Consider the following 25,993-nt stretch of genomic DNA (forward strand, 5'->3'; position numbering starts at 1 on the left):
CTATGGGCAGCTTCCCTCAGCCTGCAAAGCTTGAGGAGACTACCTATCTCAGAACAAGCTTGATATACATAATAGATCTGTTTTGAATTTCAGTTTGGTTTTTTGGCTCTTTTATAACTTTGTCAAGGGTGATCTGTTGGTTCTCATTTTTAAGCCACTTGCTAAAGGCAGCTGTTCACAGCTGTTTTCCCCTGGTTCAGTCACCTTCCCCCCCCTGGCCCCCAGAGAAGACTACAAGTCCCTTCTTTTGCTCTGTGGTCTATCAGGAACTCTTGAAACTCAGTTGCTGTTCCCTTTTAGTGCTTGATTCACCCTATATTTCTTTTAAATTTACAGGTCAGTGTTCCGTCTAATGCTTGTTCTAAGAGCTTTTCTGAGCTCTTTTCTGGACAGTCTTGAACAATCCTGTTTGCCAAATTGGCAGTTGGCAAATTAAAAATTTTTTGTCAGTAATAAGTAGGAATCTGCCTTGTTCAATAAATGTTTGTGACAGTTTTGTAGCATAGTATAAATGTGAAAGAAACTTGCCTCATAGGAAAAGAGGGATTTTTGATTGATCTACTCTTGTAGTGCTGATGGGAAAGTAAACTTTGTCTCTAGATAACAGAAGTAATTACAAAACCAAAAGTATGGTGCATCATGCTAGCTAGAAAATTGATATTTTTTGTCACCTATGTATACCTTTTCTTTTGATGGCATAATATGCCTTTCATTCAATGAAATTTCACATTTATTTTTCCAGATTTCTTTTTCAGATTGAGAAGGTTCAAAATTGTAACACCAGGGGAAAGGGACTTTCAAATAATTCAACATTTTTAAACAGGGGTTTTATGTAAATATGGATGCATCTTTACATGCTTAGCTTGTACTAGTGTGTGAGGATGTTCAAGAAACTGTAAATACCAGCAATAGCTGTCAAAACATTCAGTCGTTCATTGAGTTTGCCTAGCCCACCACATAGCTATGCCATGCCTCTAATTAGAGCAGAGTTGCACCCATGTCTGGTGCGTATGTGTTTAGGTTTGATGTTTCCTTCTGCGCTTAGAAATTGCCTAGTAACGTGTTGTATGCGTAACAAGGACATATTTAATATTAATCAAACCCTGCTCATCCCCACATTCTGTGCTTGTGTTCTGTTTTGCACAGCCTCGTAAGCACCGTGCCTTTTGTACTCTTCTGCAAATTGACTGCAAATCTGATATGCTGCAGTAAAAATTTTATTCCCTACATTCTCACAAGGTTGTATGCCTGTGCCCTTTTTTATTACTATTTTTGAAGCTTCGTAAGTATCTCTGGTGTGCAGCCTTACAACTCATTAAAGGGAGCCTCACTAGGTATTTGGGATAAGTTTCTCTGATGGGATGGAGAGTATACTGTTTTGTATGTAGCTCTGTGGAACCAAGGTTTGCTTGTTGGCCAGCACTGGAAAGATCAGGTCTGTGTTTTTTGGTTTTTTTGCTGAGTGGTTAGTTCTCAGTTTCTGCAAAACTAAATCTTGCATAATGAACAATCACCCTCTGTAATTCAGAACTGATAGTTTTTCCTCTGAGAAATGCTGGTGTTTCTAGCCATGTTAGCAGGTGTTCATGATAAAGATCAGCAGCTACACCATAATATTTTTCTTTTTTAATTTAGACTAAGCAAATGCTAAAAAAAATATTTCCAGTTGATTTTTGCAAATATGTGCTTATGCAGTAGAAGTGTCACATATAGAAACATGTTACTATAATAACTTCACTGGAACAACATAAACTTTTATCTTTGACTAACATTAACAAGAAGAACATGTGGTGGCAGTGTGAGTTGTGGGGCGGGATAGTTGTCAAAATGTAGACTTGTCCAGGTTGTAATGGGCTTTAGGAGATTTTTTGTCCAACCTCAGACTAGGTTGCTTAGGGTTTTTAGTCTGGTCTTAGAAACTCTGAGGGTGTTTTGCAGCCTCTCAGCATCTGTCCCAGTGGCTGGTAATCCTTACAGTGAAAAATCTTTTTTTCCTCTCCTTGGAACTTTCCCCATTTCAATTTATGATACTTCTGGTATTATTCCCTCCCATCCACTTCAGTAAAGAACCTGTCTTCATCTTCTTGGTAATCTTCCCGTGTAAAGGCTGCTGTTAGGTCCTCCTGAGCCTTCTCTTTGCCAGGCTTGAACCCTGGTTCCTCAGGCTGAAAAAAGTTTGGATTACTTTGAAACCTATGTGTACTTTTAATTTGTTCTCAACTTCATTCTTTTAAAGACTGACAGAAAACTGATTACTTGTAAAATAGCATGCAACCTGTATTTCATGTTCTTCCAGACTAAGTGCAGGTTGAATGAAGTTTAAAAGGAAGTGTTTTTACCCATTGATTCTAATATTAAAATTATATCTGGGAGCTAGGAAACTGGATTGATAATCCTCATGTCTTTGTGTATCCATAGTATTATACATTAATATTTCAGAACAGTTGAGTCACCTTTGCTGGCTCTGCTGGTTGTTGAGGCATGAATGCTGTTGTATTGCTTGTGATTTAGGATGGTAAGGACATGGTCATTCATGATAGCATTCCAGATTAATATAATAAATATTTTTCATGGCTTTTTTAGGTGTATTGAAGTAATGTAGGTCTGATGAAGGCACTGAAATCATTTTCCTAGAAAATAATAATGATATTATGCTGTCTGAGCTTCCTTTTTTTTAGAATTAATCAGAGTTAGCAAAACAGAAATAAGAAAGGTGGTTGCAGCAGTTAAATGAATTAAATTGCATGGTAAATATGATAGATTGGCCCAATTCAAGTGTAACATATAGACAGCTAATAATATTTATGGAGGTCCAGTTCAATGCCTTTTGGTGAGCTGTTAGCTAATAAAAATTGGCAGTATGCAAGACTTTGGAATTCTTAGGTTGTTTTTTGTAGAACAGATGATTGTATTTCACATGCTTTTTAAAAGTGGATTTTTGTGTTAACTCTTTTTCTAGAAAATCGAGCTCATGACATCCTTTATCCAAGAACCTGGAGCAGCAGAGAGACAGCTTTTACAATGAGGAGAAATTACCCGCTAGGTAAGTTAAGTGCCAGTGAGTGACAACGTTCTGTGATCTTTTCATTTGGGGAAAACAGCCATAAGTTGTAATCCTTGGCTCTGTATGTAAGTGGAATCAGTTGCTATGGCAGTAGGTGATTTAGATACACTAGACATTGGGACAGGCCTTGGGTGAGGAAAAAAGGAGGGTTTGTGACCTGTATGTGTAATTTCCAGGCTGAGTGATGATGAAACTCTTCTCAAATATTCAGTGAAATATGTAATCCTACTTTTTTTGTATGTTTCAAAAAATGGGAGAATAGAGTTAAGTTCTGTGAGTGTTCTAGGAGTGAGATAACTGGTAAACTGTGAACATCTATGTACCTAGGCAGATCAAATATATATAGGTATGCTTAGGTATGTACATTTATCTCTGGTTATAATATACATTTTATAGTGTGGTGCCTTGTCAAGCTGCCTGGTATTTCAGGTAAATTTGAAGTGACAGTTCATTATAGTAAATTAGATGTGACTCATTTCCTTTGTGAATAAATTTTACATTAAAAAAATGGGTAGAAAGTAGTAAAGGTAGTCTTCTGCTGTGTGTTTGATGATAACCAGAGTACTGAATTATTTACCATTGCTTTGTATTGCCCATTTTTTGTTGATGGATCATTTTACAGTATAATATTGTTACTGCATAGGGAAAGAATGTGTGTTCAGCAGTCTTGGTGACCTCTAGAAAGCATAATTTGTTTGGGAGTTTAAAATACAGTTGACATCCTACCACAATCTCCTTGACTATTTTTGTTTGCAAAGCCTACAGAATATTGTATTTTGTAGTTTGAGGCTACATGGTGTTTAAATAGTGGAAAAAAAAGTTATCATTAGAGGTATTTTTCATCTTGGTTTGCTTCTAGTTATGCCTATTGACAGTGTGGAAAGTCCCAAAACAGTTCGAGAGACATAAGTATAACTTCTTTTGAACTTTGAGTTTTTGAAACATCCTTTTTTCAGGTGTCGTTTGGTTTTTTGGGGTTGTTTTGGGTTTTTTTTGTTTGTTTGTTTTTTTAGGACAGCATTAGAGGTTTGTTCAGCAATGAAGTTCTGTTTTCTCTTTATGCCTTGCTTGGCATTGAGAATACATAAAGGGTTTGAATAAGATGTTAGCATTTCTATTTGTGAATATAATTACACGAGTTTGCTAGGTGTAGGTTACTGCTATTGCTGTACTGAATTCTGGATCGCAAAAATAATTATATTTGGGGCGCGCTGGTCATTACTTTCAGGTATATATGTGACCAAGTACTAGTGAACCTCACTTCATGCAAAACAAGATGAAGAAAAACCAGTAGTTTATTGACAACCCCTCTGATTTTTTCTGAAGTATATTTAACTTTAATTTGTATATTACATCAATACCATTGTCTCATTTCCAAAATCATTAAGTATTACTTAAGCCACCTAATAAAAGTAACGTAATATTTTTTTTTATTATTTTAAGTTTTCCTTTGAAAGTTTAGTTTTAATAAGCCAAGTGTAAATATAATATGCTTGCTGACTAGTATTTTTTTTTCCTTTTTCTGTTTAGGTGTTTAAACTTCTGATTCAGTCACCACGTATTAATAGGGAAGAAAACACAGTTCTGGTATTTTGGTTTTGTGTTCTGTTTTGGTTTTTTTATTCCACGGTGTTTGAGGACAGATTTGAGGAAAATTCCAAGGAATGGAGTTAGCTCACAGTTTACTACTTAATGAAGAAGTGTATAACCAGCTTGGTGAATTTCAAAAAGCAGAGTTCATTTTTGAATGGTTACAATTTTTGGAAAAACTTTTACCAGTGACTAGCAGAGTAAGTATCAAGACACTTGAGAAGAAAAGCACATTATAGAGCCATTTCTCTCTGTCTTTTTTGTTATTTTGTTTAAAAACAAAGAGCAGTATTCAATTTCATTTACTTCATCTTCTATGTATGCATAACGAAAGTATGTTCCGTGTTAGCAATAACTTTCTAGATGTTACAAGTTTTTGGTCACAGCCCTTCAAGTGACAGAACCACCAGTCCAGTGAAAGGAATTTGGGAAATAAGCATTAAGTACTTTTTTTTTTTTAATGTTTGTTTTTTTAACTCAGATTATTACTGCAAAATTTTGCAAACTCATGATGAAGAATAGCAGTCATTCTTCCACCTAGTACAGCACAATTATTTAGTAGTTCTCTAGCAAGCCAGAATGTAACATCTTTCTCTTTCTCCTTCTTCTTTTTTTTTTTCATTTTCCTAATTAAATGATAAAAGATCTGTTTCTATCCAACTGTCCAATTGTTTGGTTCACTGTTTAGTGTATATTAAGTAGCATATATGCGTATTTAACAATAAACCAACCTAGATAGTGCTATTTAAGAGTTATTTGTGTTAAAATACGTAAATGAAATACAGTGCCGGGGTCTTAATTATTTTTTAAAAAACATTTTTAAAAAACTGAGGTAAGTCTGAAATAGATTATTACTTTAAGGGAAGTTCATTCCTTCCTAATGGTCAACTTCTTGAACTCTGATAAAGTAGTTCTTTACTTCTTAAATTACTATGTTTCTATTAATTGTTTTATTTTAAAACAGGCATAAAAGAGGCAAGAAATGACAATTTTGTTTTGGCAAGATATAACTATTCAAGTGCCATAGGGAGAATACTCCTGAAATGCTACTAGAAATAATTATGATCTGAAAAATGTGGTGGTTTTTTTTTTTAATAAGAATAAAATAATTGCATATTTGAAATGGCTTTTCTTTAAGTAGAAAGATGCAATACAATGTTCATTTTCAGTTAACAATGTCAGAGTATCAGAATGGTAATAATGAAAAGTAAAGAGAATTAGCGTTAATTATCTTTAACTAACTTTTAAATTTAACTGAAATTTAACTGGTTACTGGTTTTATTTCCAGGCTGATGTAAGGGAAAACCAGAAGAAACTGGTTGAACAATTGACTTCTTTATTAAACAATTCACCAGGACCTCCTACCAGACGGCTTGTTGCCAAGAATTTAGCTGTACTTTATAGCACTGGAGACACTTTTTCTGTTTACCAAACAATTGACAAATGCAATGAACTCATTCGGAGTAAAGATGATTCACCAAGTTATCTGCCTACAAAACTGTAAGTATTTTTTTAACCCCAAACTTCAAATCCAGTAATAACAAGAGAGACAGATTTACATGGTGAGAAGTTAATGTAGGAGAGGGTATGCTCCGTAATTTCTGCCCATTGTCCAGTAGAAGCTTTGTACCATATGACACACAGAATTTGGGAGCCTCCCTGATTAGTATCATTATTGTGGGTGTGTCCAGCTGTAAAAAGCAATTTTTTCTTTGGTATTACATCTCTAAAATTTTTAGCCTTCAGTGTTACAAAGGGAAACTGAATTAATCTGAAACCTGAAAGCAAATTCAAATTGCTTCCTTCCCTCCAGGTACTATAACAATTTTATTTTAATTGTTTAATATATGCTGCCTTCAGGGCAGAATTATGAGTGGTTAAGTACTTGTGCAGCATTTTATATATTCCTTTCTGTGTCTTTACTGAAAAGTTTTGAGTAAGAAGTTCAGCTGCATCTTGGGGCAGGGGGGAAGTCAGGTCAGTACTTCACAACATAAATTGCCTTTGAAAGTTTAATAAGTTTAAAATATATTTTTCTCCCTTGTATAGAAGTTTCTTGTTATGATTCACAAAATATAACATAAACCCAATCACATTAAAACACTTAAAAACCCTATTACTTCTGAAGCTTCTACCGCAGAGGCAATTTGGTGGCTGATGGGAGTCAGTGTAGGTTGCATACGTTAGAACAAAATTTGATGTACCTAGCTAGCTAGTATTTACTGGATCCACTGGAAAGAAATGTCTTGAGTGATTTGAAAGCTAAGCTAAATTAATTTATTTAGGAGTGTAGGAATGCTAAGCCTGTTGCTATCATTTGGAACTATAATGACCATAGTATGCTTTAAGGTAATAGGGTAAACTGAGGCTGGTTTATGCTTTATGTTTTTGTTCAGAGAGGGGACAAAATCACTTTGCAATACGTGTTGCCATATTGAATAAACCATGCTTTGCAGCAAGAGAAATGCATGCTGCTTTTTACAAAAAAAGGTAAAGAAAGCTTTTTATAAGTAACTTAGGCAGCATTAGTAAAAGAAAAAAAAAATCTTTACCTGACATGATGCATCTGAGTTTACTACCACAGGATAGATAATAAAACAAAGAATGTGGTAGTATTAGGTACTGTATGTGTGCAGCAGGAGCCAAAAGAGTGGAAGATGGTAGGTGACCTACAGCCAGACAACTGAAAGTCAGGCCAGAGAGAATACTAGCAATGGATAACAGCATTATGAGCAGGCAGGTGTTTGAAAAAACAAGGAGAAGGTAATATACTGCTGAGTACAGTAGTAAACCAGATAAGTACAACTCCAGGTGCAAAACGCAGTTATTGAGTACATTTCTTAACCCAACTGGGAAACTGGATGTAGTTAGAAACATCTGAAATGTTCGTAGCTAAATGCCTAAAGCCTAGCCAACAGAAGAGAAAAATGTGAACTGTTATTGCAGGATGTGAAACCTAATCTTAAGGTGCAGAAGTCTTATGAACGAGCTTCATTCCTGAAACAATACACATCTTTCACTATAGTGAAGAAAATTAAAGATAAAAGTAGAGATGGTAAAACATCATTGTTCATTAATGATACAGTATACAAAGCAGAGCAGAATCTGTTGTCTTTGCTTCACTTTGCTAATCCTGCTTCTGACAACCCAAGTGAATTCGCTTGAAAATAGATTCTTGCAAGGAGTCAGTTGTATTTTCCGATATCATAATTTCTTTGTTTCCCTCTTGTTCAGTTGATCTCTTGTGCAGTCTTTTGAGTTAAGAACAAGTTTGCTGTAAAGGATCTTAGTCCTGCAAAGTAAATTACTGTTATACTACTGGCTCCTCAACAGTGAGATGCATTAACATTGTAGGTGAGTTGTAGTATGGGACAGAGCTCTGCAGGTCTTCCTTGCTTCGGCTGTGAGATGCCACACTGGAGGAAGTGGGATGATGTTGGCATAGCAAGAAGGATGATGGAGTCCATTGGCAGCAAGGCAGAAATGGCAGGCAGAAATGGCAGATACCCAGGCTCAGAAGGCAGAGAAGTAGCTGGGGGGCTGAGAGAGAGGTAGCAATGTTCAGAATCCTGCTGGGTTATGTAAGCAGTAGTGAGGAGAAGAAATAAGAGATGAAGTAGAGAAAAAGGCAGCAGTAAAATATGGTTTACTTCAAAAAAAGTTATGGAAAAGGTATTTATTATAGTACTGACGCTGAGACAGCAGGCTACAGAAAAATAATTTGAACTACAAATTATTCTCTATTGTGTAAAGTCTTTCATCTTGGGCTGCAAATATATGGGATACCTGGTGTTCAGTGATGGAAGACTGCCTTTTTTTTTTTTTTTTAAAATCTTGATTCAAGCGTTGTCTTTGCCATCTGTCCTTATTTAGCATACATGCCCATGTTGTCAGGTAGCAACATTTTGCCATCATTGTTCACAATACGTTGATTTACCTGGAAACTCCTTTAAATACAGTTTCCAGTGAATTGTTCTTTATCTTATAAATTATAATTTTTATTCATTCATATAGATGGAAGATGGAAATGTTGTAGGCAAGCATTTTAAAAAGAACCCTAGTTAGGTGCTCATCTCCTCCTAAATTGAATGTGATGTGATTGCTATATCAGATCAGATGAACAAGTCACGTAGTATGAATACAACTTACAACTTTATTTTAAATTGCAAAGGTTTTAAAATATCCACTAGGACTGTTTTTAAACCTTAAGCATTTTGAAAGCATTTGGCTGGTCAGCAAACTTTCATAGCTGATCTCAGTGCTATTTTACCACATGTTTAAGTATCTTAGTTCTGTATTTTTGTTGGTACCTCTCAGAGTACAATTGTTAAGGGAAAATTTGAGAGAAAACAACTTTATCGTACAGAGAGAGGCATATATCAAAATGGAGGTGTGCTGCCAGGGAGGAAAAAACACAGGCAGAGAGGCTTTTCCCTGCAAAACTTGTATAAATTTAGAGACTTCCTTGGAAACTTCTGGCTGTTGCTTGTGATTTGCCAGATAAAGTGACTCAATAGTTAATACAGTTTGGACATAGTGAAGAAACATTTGTGGGCAAAAGTAAAAAAAATAGCCAACTAGTGTCACGATACAATTCTAGAAGGCAGTCAGAAGAGCTTCTCAAGTCCTATGCTTCGAACTTTCATAGAAACTCAAATATTGATGTGCAGAAATAGCTGGGTTTTCATCTTTAGTTGTCTAGATGTTACTCTTCAACAAATATTGCCACTTCATTGCTAGAAATGACTTTTCAAAGCTGATTGACTTTTTCATACAACACTTAGGCCCATGGCAGTACAGCCAACCATGTAAGAGTATTTGCAGGTTATACTATGAAGTAGTAAGGCAGTTCTGGTTTGGGTTTTTCTGTGTATATATTTATTAAATATTCCTCCTTTGGATTATGATGTAAAATATATTATTTAGGCTTGAAGCTAATTAAAGAGAGTATCTGTGACCATCAAATGATCAATTTAGTAGTAAAATGGTGCAATTGTAATTTTATCCCCAGCCACACCATGAACAAAATTAAAATTCAAATTGTTGGTGAGTACTGAGTTGGATAAAAGTAATGAAACATGTTGCTTTAACGAAATTCGGGTAAGAGACAATATCAGTGACAAAACAGTGCTTTGTCATGTAGGGGATTGCTGTTAATATCAAATGCATTTTTCTAATTAAGCATGTGTTCAGTATGAGATTTTAAAATTCTTTATGTGAAGCTTGAATTCATTTGGGGAATAAGTAAAATGTTTTCTTCTTGAAGGAGGTGCTGAGCAGTGTCACTGCGTATTTAAGTAGGTCTGGCCAAAGAGCTGAAAGCTTATTAAATATATAATTTCTTTTTTCCTTGTATTCATCAAACTAATTGGTTTAGTTATAGTTTTATATTTATTTAGTCAATACAAAAGTGAAGTGTTTTCCTTAATTTTTCAAAGGAAAACACTCTTTAATTAAGCAACTCTTTATTTCTTTTTGTTTCTTCCTCAATATTTAGCAAATTTTTGCTTCTGCTGAAGGAGATGCCAATGAGCACAGAGAGTCTAATTGTCAGGTATTTCAGCTGGAAACTAAATTCAGAATCTGTGTGCCATGAAAAGGACATGGGCTTATACTTTTATTTCCTTCAAAATGTTTCCTTATTATGTATTATTTTACAGAAATGCCAGAGTTTTAATTGCTCTACCATTTGCAGTCTACTGTTGACCATCGAGTTGTAAATAAACCTGTCCTTAGCTACTTCTAGCAGGATATGCCATAGCACAGTGCCATAGGCTGCACGATGCAGGGCATGCTTAGTTAGAAATTAATGTAAAGGTTTAATGGGGGATATGAAAATTCTATTCCTGAAGGTTCTATTACCTGAATTCTTGTATTGTCCGAGTTATTTTTGCAACCCTTGTGTCTGCATTTCTCCTAGACTGTATGTGCCACACACAGACTTTTCCCCCCCCCCGCCTCGTTTTGATAATCCACTTAGATTTTTGGGGACATTCTATTTAGTTATTTTGTTGTTTACCCATTGGTTACGTTAGTCATCTTAATCCCTTTCATCTATTACTGAATCCATTTTCACGCGTCTTTGGATTTGCTTTTGTTTTAGTGCTGCGGTGGTATGCTTGGGCTATTTATACAAAAAATTGGGAAGAATTTTGGGAAACAGTTTTACTGACACCGTTGGGAATGTGCTTAAAGCAATGAAGAATGCAGAGGTATTGGAACAGCATGTTTAAAAAAATGATTGGAAAAATAAGAGGTTATTTACTATTGGTAGCTGGACCAATGAATAGGAGAAAGTGCATGATACCAAAATATGAAAAAATTGTGGCAAGTCATAGGCGAAAAATCAATTGCAAAGAATTACTGGAGAGTTAATGGATTATAACTATAAAAGGATTCATCATATCTATTCTCAAGCTGATTTCATGAAAGAATTTGATAAACTAGAAAATCTAATTGCCTTATTAATGAGAACTTTTTTGCTCCAGCATGTACTTCATGTTTTGAGCTTTAAACTGCTAGTGAGTACTTTCTAGGAGAACGTAGAATTACTGTTTTCACTTGCTTGTAGTGTTGTAAAGCATGTTATCTGCTTTAACTCACTTCCACATAGAAAGACCTTTACAAGTCTAAAAGACCCAAACTATTATTTACCTATTTCAGTAGTCAACATTTTGTATTTCCAAGTAGCTTAGGGTTACAAAACTTTAACGTTTTGTCTTTTTTTCATTTTTCAGTCTCAAGGTCGTTATGAAATCATGCTTAGTTTGCAAAATATATTAAATGGTTTAGGAGCTGCTGCTATCCCCTGTCATAGAGATATTTACAAAGCTGCCCGATCATGTTTGACAGATCGATCCATGGCAGTCCGCTGTGCTGCGGCTAAGGTAAAGTGCTCTAACAGCTGTTTTTATGAAGTAAGCTCCCTAAATAAAATTCTCTTTTGATGGATGATGAACACAGCAGTAAATACATTGTTTGCTTATCTTTATTTCTTTGATATTGTTTTGGCAGCAAAAATTCAAGTGGTTTTACTATGAAGCACCATGCTTATTTTGTGAGGGAGAACTCTGTACTATGTAGCAAACTAAAACTGGTAGTGATTGCTTTTCCACATCAAAACCTTTTTATTTCCCTTTTTTTGTCCAGTGTCTTCTTGAACTTCAGAATGAAGCAGTATTTATGTGGAGTACAGACCTGGATAGTGTTGTGACCTTGTGTTTTAAATCCTTTGAAGGTTCCAATTATGATGTACGATTAGCAGTTTCAAAACTTTTAGGCACAGTATTGGCTAGAGCTCTAACATCTAAACAGACGACAGGTAAAGTATATACTTTGTTTGCCAATTCCTCATCTGTAAAAATCTGTCAGATGATCAGAAACTCTCAAGCTCTATTGAAGCCCGAAGTAAAATCACAATGTAAGCTTTGCCTGGCTGTTTGGTGTTTTTTGTAACTTTTTTCTTGTGAAGTGCTGTGGTTTTGGTTGTGTTAACCTATACATATATTTTTATAAAATAATAAAAAAGGAAAAATATTTGGTAAAACTGTTTTTCTCTGTTACAAGATTGTTATTGTGTGGAGAGAAATTAGTAGCCTCAAGAATTCAAAGGCAAAATTAATTTCAGCAGTGTAGAAAGCACTAAGGTTTGAGGGAGTGTGTCAAAGAAGAGTTAAGGATATCTCTTCAAGCTGTTTTTCCACAATCAGGAATACCACATCTGGATTGTCTAGCAGTACAAATGTGATCAGAAGGAGAAAAGAGCATGCAGTTTTGTTCACTCAATGGACCATGTAACGGGGTTTGCTGCCAGACAGTACTTGATCTAACAGGAGCATTCTGGCACAAACTTAACATCTCCAATCTTTGGTGTCATTCAGACTGGGCATTTTTGGTCCAATCTTAGGAGCCCAAAGGTAAATATCTAACTGTAATCTAAGCAAAATATAGCAGGATGCAGAGTAAGTGTCGTTCAGACTGTGCTGCTTTTAACGGCATCAGAGAAAACCTTCAGTGCAATAAGCAGCAAATGACAAAATTATATGCCTTTAAGCCCTACTTACTGCCTTTCAGAGTTCTTGAGGCTGTTTATTTGCATTGGAGACTCTGAAGTCTTGATTTATAAAGTATTTTTCTAAGAATCTTTTGCAGAGAAGTAATGTGTTACAGAAAACAATCAGCACTTACCTTTTCCCAATAAAGTAAAAAAAAAAAACTGACCTCCTTATAAAATTGAGTTTTCTTTAAGCTTAAGATAAGATTATGTGAGAAGCTTCTAAAGTGTTTGCTTGGTTGCTTTTAGTTATTTTTATTTATTTTAGTTAAAAAGAATTCAGAATTAAGTGAGGAAGAAGCTAGGTGGACGTAAAAGGGGCTCAGGGAGAGGTGGAGGGAGCGGTACTTGGAGAAGTGCATAATCTTGAAGTTTCTGCATTGTACCTGATAACGTGCTGATATTGAGTTGGTGGTTGGTTTGTTGTTTTGAGGATTTTTTTAACATTATTGTCTCAAATCCTCTCATTCCTTTTCCCATTTGAATACTTGGAGGAGAATGAGAAATTTAGTGAAAATTTTAGGTCACTTAGCATGATCACTGCACACTGTGCAAACTGAGTTTGCACACACATGTCCCAACATGTATTTTAAATAAACTTTCTGTCAAGAAATAAAACAATGTAATAGGAATTAAGGATAAACAATTTTCCTAGAAGATTGTAAACATATTCTATGATTTTCATTCTTTTGGAGAGCTAATTGAATACTAAGGTAAGATGCTTTTGTTTCGAAGAGAACTTGCAGCTTATGCCCTTATCTGGCTAAGCATAGCAGAAAGGTAATCCACCATGCCTGGAGTTTGCAATAGTGGGTTGTCTTTGGTGGTAAACCGGAATTAGTTAGTCGGGGCTTCCATGAAGGTTCGGGTGATAGCTTCGGACCTTTCTGCAAAGGGAGCTTTGGTTAGATGTTAACTACTGAGGGAGGGTAAATGTGTGTATGTGTAGTAGGTGATGGCCTGAACTATTTAAAGTAGCTGAAGCAGAAAAACTTGATAAATAATGTGCTTCACTGGAACACTGAGTTCCAAAATGTTGTAGTTTCTTTTGTGAAATTATGCTCAAACAGTTTTTTGATTTGATTGTGCTACTGAATTTGTGCAAATTGTTTTTTCTAAAACATTTAGAGTTGAAGCTTTCTTCTATAATGTAACAAGTTTTACACAGCTATTCCTCTAAAGATTTACATCCATTCTTAGCATCCACGAGGCATAACTTCCGCAGAATCTCTTTGGATGAAGTGATGGAGCTATTGGGAACTGGATTTCTGCGTGGAAGTTGTGGATTTCTACGAGCCAGTGGTGATATGTTGAAAGGGACCAGTTCAGTCAGCAGAGATGTTAGAGTTGGAGTCACACAGGTTTGGATTATGTTATTTATGATTTTCTGAGATGGCTAAACAGTCCTATAATAAATGGTTTGCTCTCCATAGGTCTCTTATTTCATCCTTTTTTGTATCTGTGACAAAATGTATGTAATTTAAAATAAGGATTTACATCTTGAGTTATGCTAGAAAGAAGGAAAAAAAGATTTTTGATGTTGCTTATTGTTAACTTTGAAATTTTCCAAGTTAAATAAGCATTACTTTTGAAAGCTTCACACAGTATGAATATCAAGTAAGTGATATAAATAAGTACTTTCCTAAAATTTTTAATTTAAAAATTAATACCTTATGTCTAAAAATGAAAGGAGAAGTTACAAGAATTCTTTGAACTTGCAGTAGTTTCCTCTACTTAGGGACATTCTCAGTCCTGTTCTGAGTAAGTGCGTGAAAAATAAGGAAAACATAATTTAGTGGGGAAAAAAGCAAGTATCTGTTTTGCTGTGTTCCAGGATGCTCGGTTGGAGGATAGAATCTTGTTAACTGAGCAGGGCTGGTAAAAACGGTATAATTTTTTTCAGACAATATCAGATTGGCTTCTTCCAGTAAATATTATTTTAAGTGGTATTTACATGCCAAGACCTAGATACTCAAATGTTAAACCTATGAATCACGACTAAGGGTGATGATGAACATACACATATCAAACAGCTGTGATTATTTTAATAGGTTAGAGTCCCCCCAGCTATTTGATAAGTCGTCTTTGCCAGTAAGGGAGTTTTTCAGTGCATTTCAATTTAAGCAGTGCAAAAAGTCTGTAAATTAGCTTAAATTACTGATAGAAGCTGCCAGACTTTGCACTGAAACAGCTAGAATGTGCTCACAAATTGTCTTCTAAGCTCAGATCATGCTGGGTAGAAGCATTAACTTCTGGCTGAGAGACAGAAAAGCTGGGGAACAATAATACCTTGACAGCTATTTGCTTAGAAAATGCATGCCAGACTCCTAGGGTGTTCTGTGTACATGGTGGTTTTATTAGTTTTCCAGGAATAGATAGTTCAGTTCAGTGTTTTGACTATTTGTACTGTTTTTTTGGAGATTGTCTCCTTTTTCATGCATTCCTATGTTAAGACAATAGTACCTGTGCTAGATGGTACACTCTAGCTATAACAGAACAGTTCAAATAATGCAATGTTTCTGTAAGAAAAACTTGAGAAATTGTGCATATATCAGTGCCTGTGAGCAGAAAATACTTGCAGGTATAAAACGTATTAATTGTTATGTGAATTGCAGCTTATTATAAATTAAAAAATAAGGAAAAACACTGAAGATGACTTCTTACATATAGAAGAAGAATTTATATTTCTTGAAGCCGCAGACGGATTCAAGATGTAGTTCAAAATGTAGTCATGGCAGTTTGACTCTTCACAAGTCTGTCCTGTTAAATTCCTCAGTTTTCAAATCTGTAAAACGGGGTAATGTACTGGTACATTATGAAGCTGAAGTAGTATTTGTCAAAAGCCATTAGATGCTAACAGGATCTAATAGTACAATTTCTCCATCTACAGTACTTCACTTTCTTTTACATGAATAATTTTGTTGTTAATATTAGACATGAGAGAAAGTATGTATGAAGAAAATACAGAAGTTTGTTGATATGGGTAGTAGTGGTGAGCTTTCTTATGAGGAATTTTGCGTTCATTTGCATATTCTCATTTTTTGTATGCTAGCACATCTATTCATTAAGAAAAAATCCAACACACACACATGGAAGGCATTTGTAAGGGAGCACATTATGTGGCGAAATAAATGGTCTTGTGGTGATTAGATTTGTAAAGTGACTCTGCATTCGTTCTCTGTGTTGTGACAAACATAGTCTTTCTGTGATACCTCCATTGCAAGGCAAACTATTAAAATTCATTGAGATGAACAGCAATGCTTGGGGGCTGCAAATATTCCCTAATTCAAAGCCTATAACAACAAAATTCTCTCAGGGTTATGGGTTATAGTTCTGCAACATAGTAGTTCTTAAAATGCATTCATACATTAAATTTCGGTTCCATGTGCAGAATGTTAAATAGCTGGAAGCTGTTGTTCAGTGGGACCAAACACAATGTTTTACATAACAAGTGCCTGTGCAGGGTAAACTGCCATTTCTCACACTCTGCAATGAAATAAAATGGGCAAGCAGCTTGAATTCACTTACAGTCAAAGCAGGCTGCAATATTGCTAGCACAGTTTTGATAGTAAGTTAAATTATTTAAATAGATTTTAAAAAAATGCAGCTACCTGTAAATGAGAACCTACGTGATTTATGGATGCATAAATGTACAGTAATCTAGTTGTGGCAATGTGCAGAGAATTAAAAAAAAAATATATGTGGGATAGCTGGCAGTGGTTTTCCAGATGATTTTGCTCTAAAATATGGCTTCTTTTCAAATCTCTTCCAGGCATATGTGGTATTTGTCTCTACATTAGGAGCACAATGGCTTGAAAGGAACTTCTCTGCCTTCCTTTCCCATATTCTAGATCTCGTGTCTCAGTCTCACCCTAAGGCTGTTCAGAGTCAGATGGATGCGATCGGCTATCGTCGCTGTGTTTCATTTATCCTTCGAGCTACAGTAGGAGGCCTTCTTGGGGAAAAAGCTCAAATTGCAGCTGCCAAGGAGATTTGTCAGGCCATCTGGAAATTGAAGAAAGTTGTCGGTATGGGTCTAACAAGATTATCCATTTGGGCCTCTGTTTTTCCTTTTTGAAGTGATTGTCCAACTTCCTAATCCAGAGGCTTCAGAAATAGAATATATAGTGCTGATTTATTACCATAATAATGTAGAGGGCTTTTGATGGACTGCTTTGTTTTTAACTTGGGCTGGTTATTTGTGTTAGTGTTTCTGCCTGTGTGTACCCACACAACTGTAAATATCTTTTTTTTAACACTTCTTCCCCAGCAAATATCATTTTAACCAATTACAAATGTAACAAAATAACAAATATATGCAGTAATGAAATACAGACAGTATTGTAAAACAAGTTAAATTGGCAGTCAATATGTCTAGCCAGGTTCTGCATTCCTGTTCAGAGCAGCTGATACTACTGATCGTTCAAAAAAGAAGCATTTATTCCTAATTGACAAAATGAGTATTTCTCCTGGAAAAAAACCCGATCTCTTACGTGATGAAGTCCTTCATGCAACTTCCAAAGAAAGCTGCTGATCTCCCACCATCATCCTTGTAGGGGAAAAGAAAGAGAATGCTGGACATAACCAGTTATCCCCTGGTGTATGGCTGCATATTTTATCCTAGTTAAATATCTAAATGTTAAATGTCTAAACTGACATAATCATTTGTGTCTCAAAAGATGAACTTTGAAAAAACTACAGATTTTCCCCTCCTTCTTTATTCCCTGCCACCATCTTCTTGCTTGCTTGCTCTCGCACTATTTTACTCTTTTCTTTCCTTTCTTTTTTTCCTGCTGTGTAGTAAAATCTGGAAAGTTATATCAAAGCATGACTTCTTGAAGTCACTTTCAGCGAGGCTAAGAATAGCATGCTTCTTACTAGCCACTGTTCCCCATCACTTAAAGATAAGCCATTTGGTAGTTGCCATATAACAACTTATCATAGCAAAATCCTTTTTCCAGTCTGTTTGTTTCATTTTGGTAGTGATTTCATGGGGATCTGCCTATATTGTGTTACCAGATGCTGCAATGAGTGACAGTAACTTGGAAACCAGAATTAGTACAACAGATGTAACAGTGAGTCAGCATGTGCTTGTGTGTGCACTTCAGGAACTTGGAAGTCTCATCCATGGCTTAGGAACTACAGCAGCACCGTTACTGCAAGACTCCAGTACAGGTACAAGCCCTGAATTGTTTCATGAATGAGAGTACAAAATATATTCCTGCGTTCGCTGTGATATTCTCTGATTTCTGATGGCTAGACTGTCAATTCTTCTGGCATGTAGTCTCCTCACCTCGACCTCTTTAGTTCCTCTATCCTTTACTGTTTCTTCCCACTAAACTACCAAAAAAAAAAAAAAAAGCTAGAGTGAAAGTTGGCTACCTTACATGCTGTAGGAAATCTTCAGGCATTACTTATATCTTTTCTGGCCTGTACTAGTATTTTAATTTAAAAAAAAAAAAAAGTATCCAATTTAACTCCATTAAGGGTTGTATTTAAAGTCCAACACTTCGTAATGTTTGTAGTAAATCAGTTTGAGCTGTGTATCTTCATCTACCTTTATTGTTATCATTTAGCTGAAGTGAGAAGTTTTTTTTTCTGGGTGGTTTCAAGTGGACATCTGTTTCCATGCATCTTGCTTCCTTGATAATGCTTACAGATATTTTCTATGCATGTTGGTGAACCTGCACAATATGTTAGGTTTTCTCCATGTTGATGCTTTTTCATTCACGGTAACTTCTATTGAAAAGTATTGAAGTATTTAAATTTGATAAGAAATATTTCACAATAAAAATCAATAGTACTCTTTAAAGAGAAGTACAGAAACTGGATAGTGGCCTGTTCACCAGTCTTCTGTATACATTTTTGCTTGTTTGACAAACTGCTTGCCTATTTCTTAAGTATGCTTATGCCTTTTATTTTTCAGGAGTTCTGGAAGCAGTAATTTCTGTCATTCTTCATCCCAGCATTTCAGTTAGACTAACAGCAGCTTGGTGTTTACGCTGTATTGCAGTAGCATTGCCCTCCTATGTGTCCTTACTGTTGGATCGTTGCATTGAACGTCTTAGTGCATTGAAATCCTCCCCAGAAGCAGTAACTGGCTACAGTTTTGCTGTTGCCGCTTTGCTGGGTGCAGTAAAACACTGTCCTTTAGGAATTCCACATGGAAAAGGGAAGGTATGGTCTGAATACTCATAGGCAGTTCTTTGATGTTTTTACAGTAGTATTTACGTGTATTCTTTATAACATGATCACATAACCCAATATACTGATCAGAGAGTTTCTTCAAGAAGGGGATTTTGAAGCACACATAACTCAAATAAGCAAGTGTTTTTCTCGCATGTATCAGGATTGTGAATTTCTCAGGAAATGCCATTAATAACTTTATTAACCACTTATACTGCTACCTTTTTCTAATGAGGAAGTTTGTTGGGGCAGAATTTTGTTTGTTGTTTTGGGACAGAGGTGAATTCTGTGGAGTTGTAAGGACTTAAATTGAACTAAGTCTAAGAAAACGTTTACCTGGAGAAAACGTTTCTTGAATAGCCTTAGGTTTTTCAGAATTTCAAACTAAGTTCTTTACAGCAAGATGAAACCTTCTGCAATTTTGGCCTAGTTTGACATTGGCTTAAATTAGAAAGTTGACATTTCAGCAGTGTTAATGGTGAGAAGAGGCTAGTCTGGAGTACATACAGCTGAAACGTATCAGACTCTACCAAAGGAAAAGATCTTTCTCTTATAAAAAAATAATTAGAAGTATACATACAGATCTATTGCATGCTGTGATGTTAGAAATAAGTGTCCTAGAAAGAAACTCATTCAACCACAGATTAAGTCAAATTAATATTTCCCAGGCCCATCAATGACTCTCCAGGGTTCAGTTTAGTCAGTGCTTCCACCAATAACAGCAATTATATATTATCTTGAAAATCTTTGGTCAAGTCCAAAAAAATCTTTAATGAAGTCCAATAGATACATACACACCTTCATTTTGTTTTACAAAATTTCACAGAAACCCGTTTCTTGCATTAACATAGTCTAAGATGCTTGTACAAATCTCTCCACTAGCACAGATGGGATATACTTTTTTCTTGTTACTACACCACTGCAAGATGAAAGGAATGCTTTAGTACACTAGGAAAAATGTCCCTTGCAGTGATTCCAGTCAACCCTTTCAATGTTGTTGAGTACTAACAGTTCCACACCACTCCTAACAGTTATTGCTAGCTACAGTTCTCAAGTCAAAGTTCAAAGTTCCAACTGCTGATGAAACAATTTATAAATGGGGAAAAAAAAAAAAAGACCCTGTTTTTCTTAGCTTTTAACAACTTTTCCTCGTGATTACTGGAAGACCATGGGGAGAGGACAAAATGATTATCATTCACCCAGTTATATAGGTAAAAAGTGCTATTCAAGTACTATACACCTAAGCTGAGATAAAGTTTCTTTTTAACAGAGAAACCTAATTCTTAACAAAGGTTTCTTTTAGAGGAGTAGAATAGGATGAAGTAGGGCCAGGAGGAGGTTTGGGAGGGCACAGAAAAGTGTGGGAGAAACACTGTATTCTGTACTAAGCTGGCAGGGGGGAGACCAAAGGAGCTGACAAAAGCCCTTTTCCATTCTTTCCTAGGAACACTGCCAGATTCCAGACTAGTTCCTCTTCTGAAGAGCTGAAAGAGACCAGTGTTAAATAGAGCAGTTTTGAAAAGGAAATATCAAACGTAGACAGTAGGGACCTGGACAGAAGCTGTTTTATATTAATGCATTTTCCTTGAGAGAGTGGTTAGAGTTGCAGGTGGACCTTATTCAAGAGAACAAAATAATTACTGGGTTTGTATGTATTTAGCATTCTGTACTAGTGCTTATACTTCAGTTCAAAAAAATTCTTAAGCATTAGACACTTCTAGTACATAGAGAGAAAAATTGTCAGAAATCGTGAAATGAAATCCTTTCTAGGATGCTCATTTATCGAGTAATTTAAGTATACTAAGCTATTAGTAATTTTTAATAGTATAATTTTAAAAGGGTACCATTTTAATTTTAGAATCAAATATTTTAAATATCTTCGTTTGCAACCATCTGACAGCATTATGGAATTGGGGAAACTAATATTTTCAGACTGTTAACATTAAGTTTTGGAAGTATACAGATTTCAAACCTTGATGAGCCAAGGTGTGCAAACTTTCACGAAGTTTTATAATTTTTCAAATAAATTATAGAAGGATGCTGTCTATACTGTCCAAGTAAATTATCATTTGCAAAATAATTGTAGAAGGGAATTGGCTATACTAAAGCTTTAAATTATATTATTGGTAATGACACTTCTTACTTGTAATACTAATTTGCAAGCAGTTTGTTTTGGCAAGCAGACATAATGCAAGATGTAAGAAATACTTTTGGTATATGTGAAACAGAATTGAAGCAAGCCATTTGCAGAATACTTTGTGAAGTTGTAGCCATGCTGTGATAATTGTCCATGGGCACACTGTGTGTTCCTCTATGTAAATTCTAGGTAGCTCAGGCTTGGGTAACAAGTGCAGATTGTCACCTTGCATTTAGCACATAATAGTAGCCACATGCAATTACTGTGGAGAAGCTAAGATAGGATTAATTCTAACCATACCATTCTAATTTGTTTGTTTAGTCATATCATTTGTTGATTAAAAATTGTCAGAGAGAATGATAGACCTTTATCCCTGTTTTAGAATAAAAGTTCATTGCCCCTTCTGCTGCTTCTGAGCCTAATTCCTAGGTCTCATGCTATCCTTTTTCTGCGTAGTGGCATAAACAGAATATCAGAACACTTTTTATCCTTGCCACACATATTCTTGTGAGAATTATCAGCTCTCATTTTACTGCTGATGAAAGAAGGGAACAAAGCAGCAACGTAATTTAACTAGGAACTGTTGAAGCTATCCCAGACTAGTACTGAAGTGAGTCATTGCAACTTCATGAGCCTGAGTTTCTTGCTATAGTGTGAGAAGATGGTATTCTATTTGGGGATACTGAAGTAAGATTAAGTATCACGGAAAATAGTATTGAAAAATCATTTGGTAGTTACTGAGATGCTGATGCTCTGTTTTTCTCTTTAACTTTGAAGGTAATCATGACAGTAGCAGAGGATCTGTTGTGTTCTGCTTCTCAGAACAGTCGCATTTCACTGCAGCGAACACAGGCTGGATGGCTGTTGATAGCGGCCCTCATGACATTAGGTAGTAGATTGCTACAATTTTCTTAAACTAAAATAAGCTGTTCTGTGTTCCTTCTCTGGCTTCAGTTCTTTTGATGTCTCATTTAATTTAGCACTGCAAAATAATTCTTAAAAACAATGTGAATAGGAATCTTTAGAAAAACTTTCTAAAATAAAAATGTTGTTTCTTCCAGGTTTGGTATCAGTTCATTGGGAGCAATGTCTGAAAAACAGTGACTGGTTGGGACTGCTATTAATGAAATGTAAAAGATAAATTTCAAAGTTAGTCCAACCAAATGTCTTTGTGGTCATGAAGAATTACATTGATATTTTTTAACATCTATCCCAGAACAAAATGAAGTAATAATTTGTATTTCCCTTCTGTCAGGCATTTGGAATCTTACAGAAATTTTTAGTGATCAGTTTATTTAGATCACTAAATTATTCATGAAGAATGTATTTTGTCTGTTTTGTTCATATTTTTAAGGCACCTTTCATGTTTTCAGCTATTACTTCTGCTCAACAGCTCCAATTTTTTTTCTCAGATTAGGGAAAACACACCTTGTACATACACCGATAACAAATGTTTGCTTTTCTGAACGTCACTATCGCTTATTATATCTTTTATGCTGATAATCTGCAGAGTCTGTACTCGGTAAAACAGAGATTATAGTTGGCTTGGTGACATACTTGTAAATGTGTTAGTGGGTATGTAGTTATGTATGAAAATGGCATACCAAGACAGTAAATATCTGAGAAATGATACATGAGATGGCTGGGAAAGTAGCATAAAGTTTTCTTCACAATGATAATGATTTTGTGAACATAGATAAAAGAACCAAAGAGAAGATTTAATTTTATTAATCCTTACGTTGGCATGAGAACTATCAACACTTACAGGTCCTGCAGTTGTCCAACACCATCTGCCACGAATGCTGTTGCTGTGGAAGTGCATCTTTCCGTCATCTCCTAAAGACCTAGAAACAGAGAAGACACGAGGAGATTCATTTACCTGGCAAGTAACACTGGAAGGTCGAGCTGGTGCTCTCTGTGGTAAGCGGGATTTACTGTGTCTTTCTCTGGGTATTTATAGTTTGGCTGTTGGTTTGTCTTATCTTCTGAAAGAGCAACAATACTTCGTATTGATTTTTTTTCACTGAGTGTTAAAGGATGTGTTCACTCCCCAACTTACATGCTTGTATGTGTGCGTGTGTGTGTATATGTGTGTATATATATAATTACCTATGTATCTGTATACATGCGTTTCATTTTTGAAACAAACAAACAAACAAAAAACCAAACCAAAACCACGAGGTTTTCTTCCTCTTGTTCTTCTAATCAGTTGATCTCCAAACAGTAAAAATGATATCAGGAAGGCTGCTTCTCTTCTCTTAACGTACATATCACAATAGTGAAAGGGGAGCCAAACCAGGGTATGCTTTGTTGTTCATACAGTCTATTATATTTGGTAAATAGCAGTTCTGTTTCCTAATAGCTGACTTACTGGAGGCAAAATAGAATTGATGAGTCAGTCAAACACATTTGTGAGAGTGGGAAGACTCAGGTAAAATTACAATAAAGAAGTTGCAATTCTCAACTGATAAAGAGTATTCTGTATTTGTCTGCTGTTTGGTAGGTTGCAATTTTTCAAAATGAAATATTGTGACTTTGGGTTTCAGAGAGATTACTCCAGTGATCTTTAAATACTTAATGTGTTTCAGTAATGTATTCTAGAGTACTAAATGGTCCTTTGCATTGCAGAAATGTGAACCCTAGTATAATGATCACTCCTCTCTCACTATTAAAATCTATTGGAAAATGTGGAATTCAGTAGTAATTTCAGTTTAGAACTAACCTAAACAATTAACCTTTAAATATTTTCTTTTCCTTTTGGAAAGAGGTCTTTAACACTGTATGTTCTTTAGGTGCTTTTTGAACTACTAACTCAAGTTTAATTTTCGGTAAATAATGAAAAATTCTTGTGTACATATAAGTTGTTTCTTAAAGTACAGTAATTAAGCTAAATTTAAATAGAAAACTAGCAAAGTAATCAGTAGGTTATCTGATCATCATCCTTCTCCCATTTTTTCTTTTTTTATTACTATCATGGAATTATCATGAAATTGAGTTATATCGCATAATTCATAACAAAAAGCAAAAAATGCTTGCATTTATATATGCAAGTAAAAGTCAGGGCATGAAAGTACAACCTGAGACACCAAAATAGTGCACCTGTAAATATTACTTTTTTCTCTCAAGATTTTTTCCCGTTTCTTAATTTATTGGTCCAAATACTTAAAAAATATTTTGTGTGCTTTGTTCTACTTTTAAATTATTAGTGCAGTAATAACGCGATTACTTCACTGATGTGGTTTTTTTTCTTCTAGATATCTCACACTTAGTAAGTTAAAATCCAATTCCTTTTCTAGCTATCAAAAGCTTTGTTTCTCACTGTGCTGGTCTTCTTACGGATGAAGTTGTTCAGAGACTTCTTCCACCTCTCCCAAGTGCCGTTGATCTATTGACACAGTAAGTGTGTATCAAACTGCTAAAAGAGATTCTGGTTTTGACAAGCTACAGAGTAATCTTCTTGTATTCGATTTAATGCATTTTCTAAAGAACTTTCTTTTCAAAGTACAAAAATTAGTGTAGAGAATTCAGCTGTATAGCTGAAGACTTTAGCTGGCATAATGCTTGTAGATTTCAGTTTCATGTTAAAAAAGCTAGGGAAGAAATTATCGCATGCTTTTGTTAATTATTTTTTAATTGTTTTTAATCTACTTTTTTAATCAAACATTTTTTAGTGTTTAGGCATGATCATTTTTTATAAAATTAAAAACAAAGTTCAAGAATATGCTTGGACAAAAAGCTTTAGAGATGGGCATTTTTTATATTTTAGATTCAGAGCTAAGCTGGAAAGCGTTTTATAACTTTAAATTTTTTTGCCTTCAAAATATGTAGTGTTTTAATGTATTTGGGCTCTAAAATAAAATTTACAGACATATTTCCACAAAAAAAGTTAATTGTAATAAATGTAGGTACAATCAAAGGCAATAGAAAGCCTTATTTATTTCTCTAGTGCTAAATAAAAATAACGACTGGGAATGGAGTACAGAGAGGTTCTGTCAGAACATGTAAAATGAATTGTTTTGCTTCTACTATTAGTAATGCAAATCAAAACTGTACTTTGTATAGATTTTTAAAGTATTCAGTAGAATGGTACAAATTAAACTGGAGTGTTGCATAATGCTTGAAGTCTTCAACATCTGTGATGTGCTTTTTTGTATTTTAAGGCTTTCTTCAATATATAAATCATACGGAAATCCTTTAAAAACATCATCAACAGTTTACAGACATAAACTTTATGAATTACTAGCAGTATTGCCTCCAAAGACCTATGAAGGTATGTATTTCTTACAAAGAGGCATCTGTTAACAATAGCACGGGCTCATTTTTAAGTTTTTGTTCAACATATATTCAGCTAGCAAGGATTAGTTCCACCTTTTCTAATACCCAAATTTTATTCCTTCTGTTTAGATTTGATGAAATCGTAGTGAAGTTGTCATGGTTTTGAAAAGCTAGTGTTCATGATCTTCTTTTTTACCCCTCTCTTATTACAGACTTCTGTCCTATTTTTAGTTGAAACTTGAAAGTAGACAACCTTGCAGTTTTAAATGACTTGAAGAGTTGACTTTCTTTGCCTGTTTTACTTTCCATTGAATCCTAAATTCAAAAGGTGTAATCTTAGCATAAATCAATTAAATATAGTCCATTAAAATAATGTAATTAAATTGCTTTAAGTAGACTTATTTATTACAGATATATTCATCTGATTCTGTCCAGATTGTGGATTAAAAAAATTGTATTTAAAGAAAAATTTCAAAAAAATCTGAGGATAGTCTCACTTTTTGTAGCAGAATATACCTGGCAGTATTTAAAATCTAATCCTCTAATCCGATAACTAGGCACTGCAGTTAGGTCTATAACAGTTCAACTGAAACGTTAAATGTCTTTGTCGTCCTTAAATTGTCCTGTGAATATAGTTTGCCATAGACTACAGTATGGACCGAAATAAGGCATCGGAGTGTTTCATAGC

At 35.0% G+C, this 25,993-nt stretch overlaps 1 protein-coding gene across 1 annotated transcript in view; it reads left to right on the top strand.

Moving 5' to 3' along the window:
- Positions 1-3,674: 3,674 nt before the first annotated feature.
- Positions 3,675-25,993, top strand: part of HEATR5A (HEAT repeat containing 5A) — a gene marked incomplete at its 3' end in the record, with an annotated part of 53,215 nt that continues 30,896 nt past the window's right edge. Inside the window, exons 1-13 of the mRNA XM_082000666.1 lie at positions 3,675-4,854; positions 5,943-6,154; positions 10,758-10,866; positions 11,392-11,541; positions 11,804-11,975; positions 13,908-14,068; positions 16,480-16,735; positions 17,727-17,882; positions 18,634-18,884; positions 21,808-21,919; positions 22,798-22,950; positions 24,327-24,426; positions 25,191-25,304. Of these exons, the coding sequence (XP_081856792.1) occupies positions 4,729-4,854; positions 5,943-6,154; positions 10,758-10,866; positions 11,392-11,541; positions 11,804-11,975; positions 13,908-14,068; positions 16,480-16,735; positions 17,727-17,882; positions 18,634-18,884; positions 21,808-21,919; positions 22,798-22,950; positions 24,327-24,426; positions 25,191-25,304 (2,072 nt within the window). The 5' untranslated portion in view covers positions 3,675-4,728. The remainder of the gene's footprint in view (positions 4,855-5,942; positions 6,155-10,757; positions 10,867-11,391; positions 11,542-11,803; positions 11,976-13,907; positions 14,069-16,479; positions 16,736-17,726; positions 17,883-18,633; positions 18,885-21,807; positions 21,920-22,797; positions 22,951-24,326; positions 24,427-25,190; positions 25,305-25,993) is intronic.

Source organism: Phaethon aethereus (assembly GCF_964289735.1).
Source record: "Phaethon aethereus genome assembly, chromosome: 5".
Lineage (NCBI taxonomy): Eukaryota > Metazoa > Chordata > Aves > Phaethontiformes > Phaethontidae > Phaethon > Phaethon aethereus.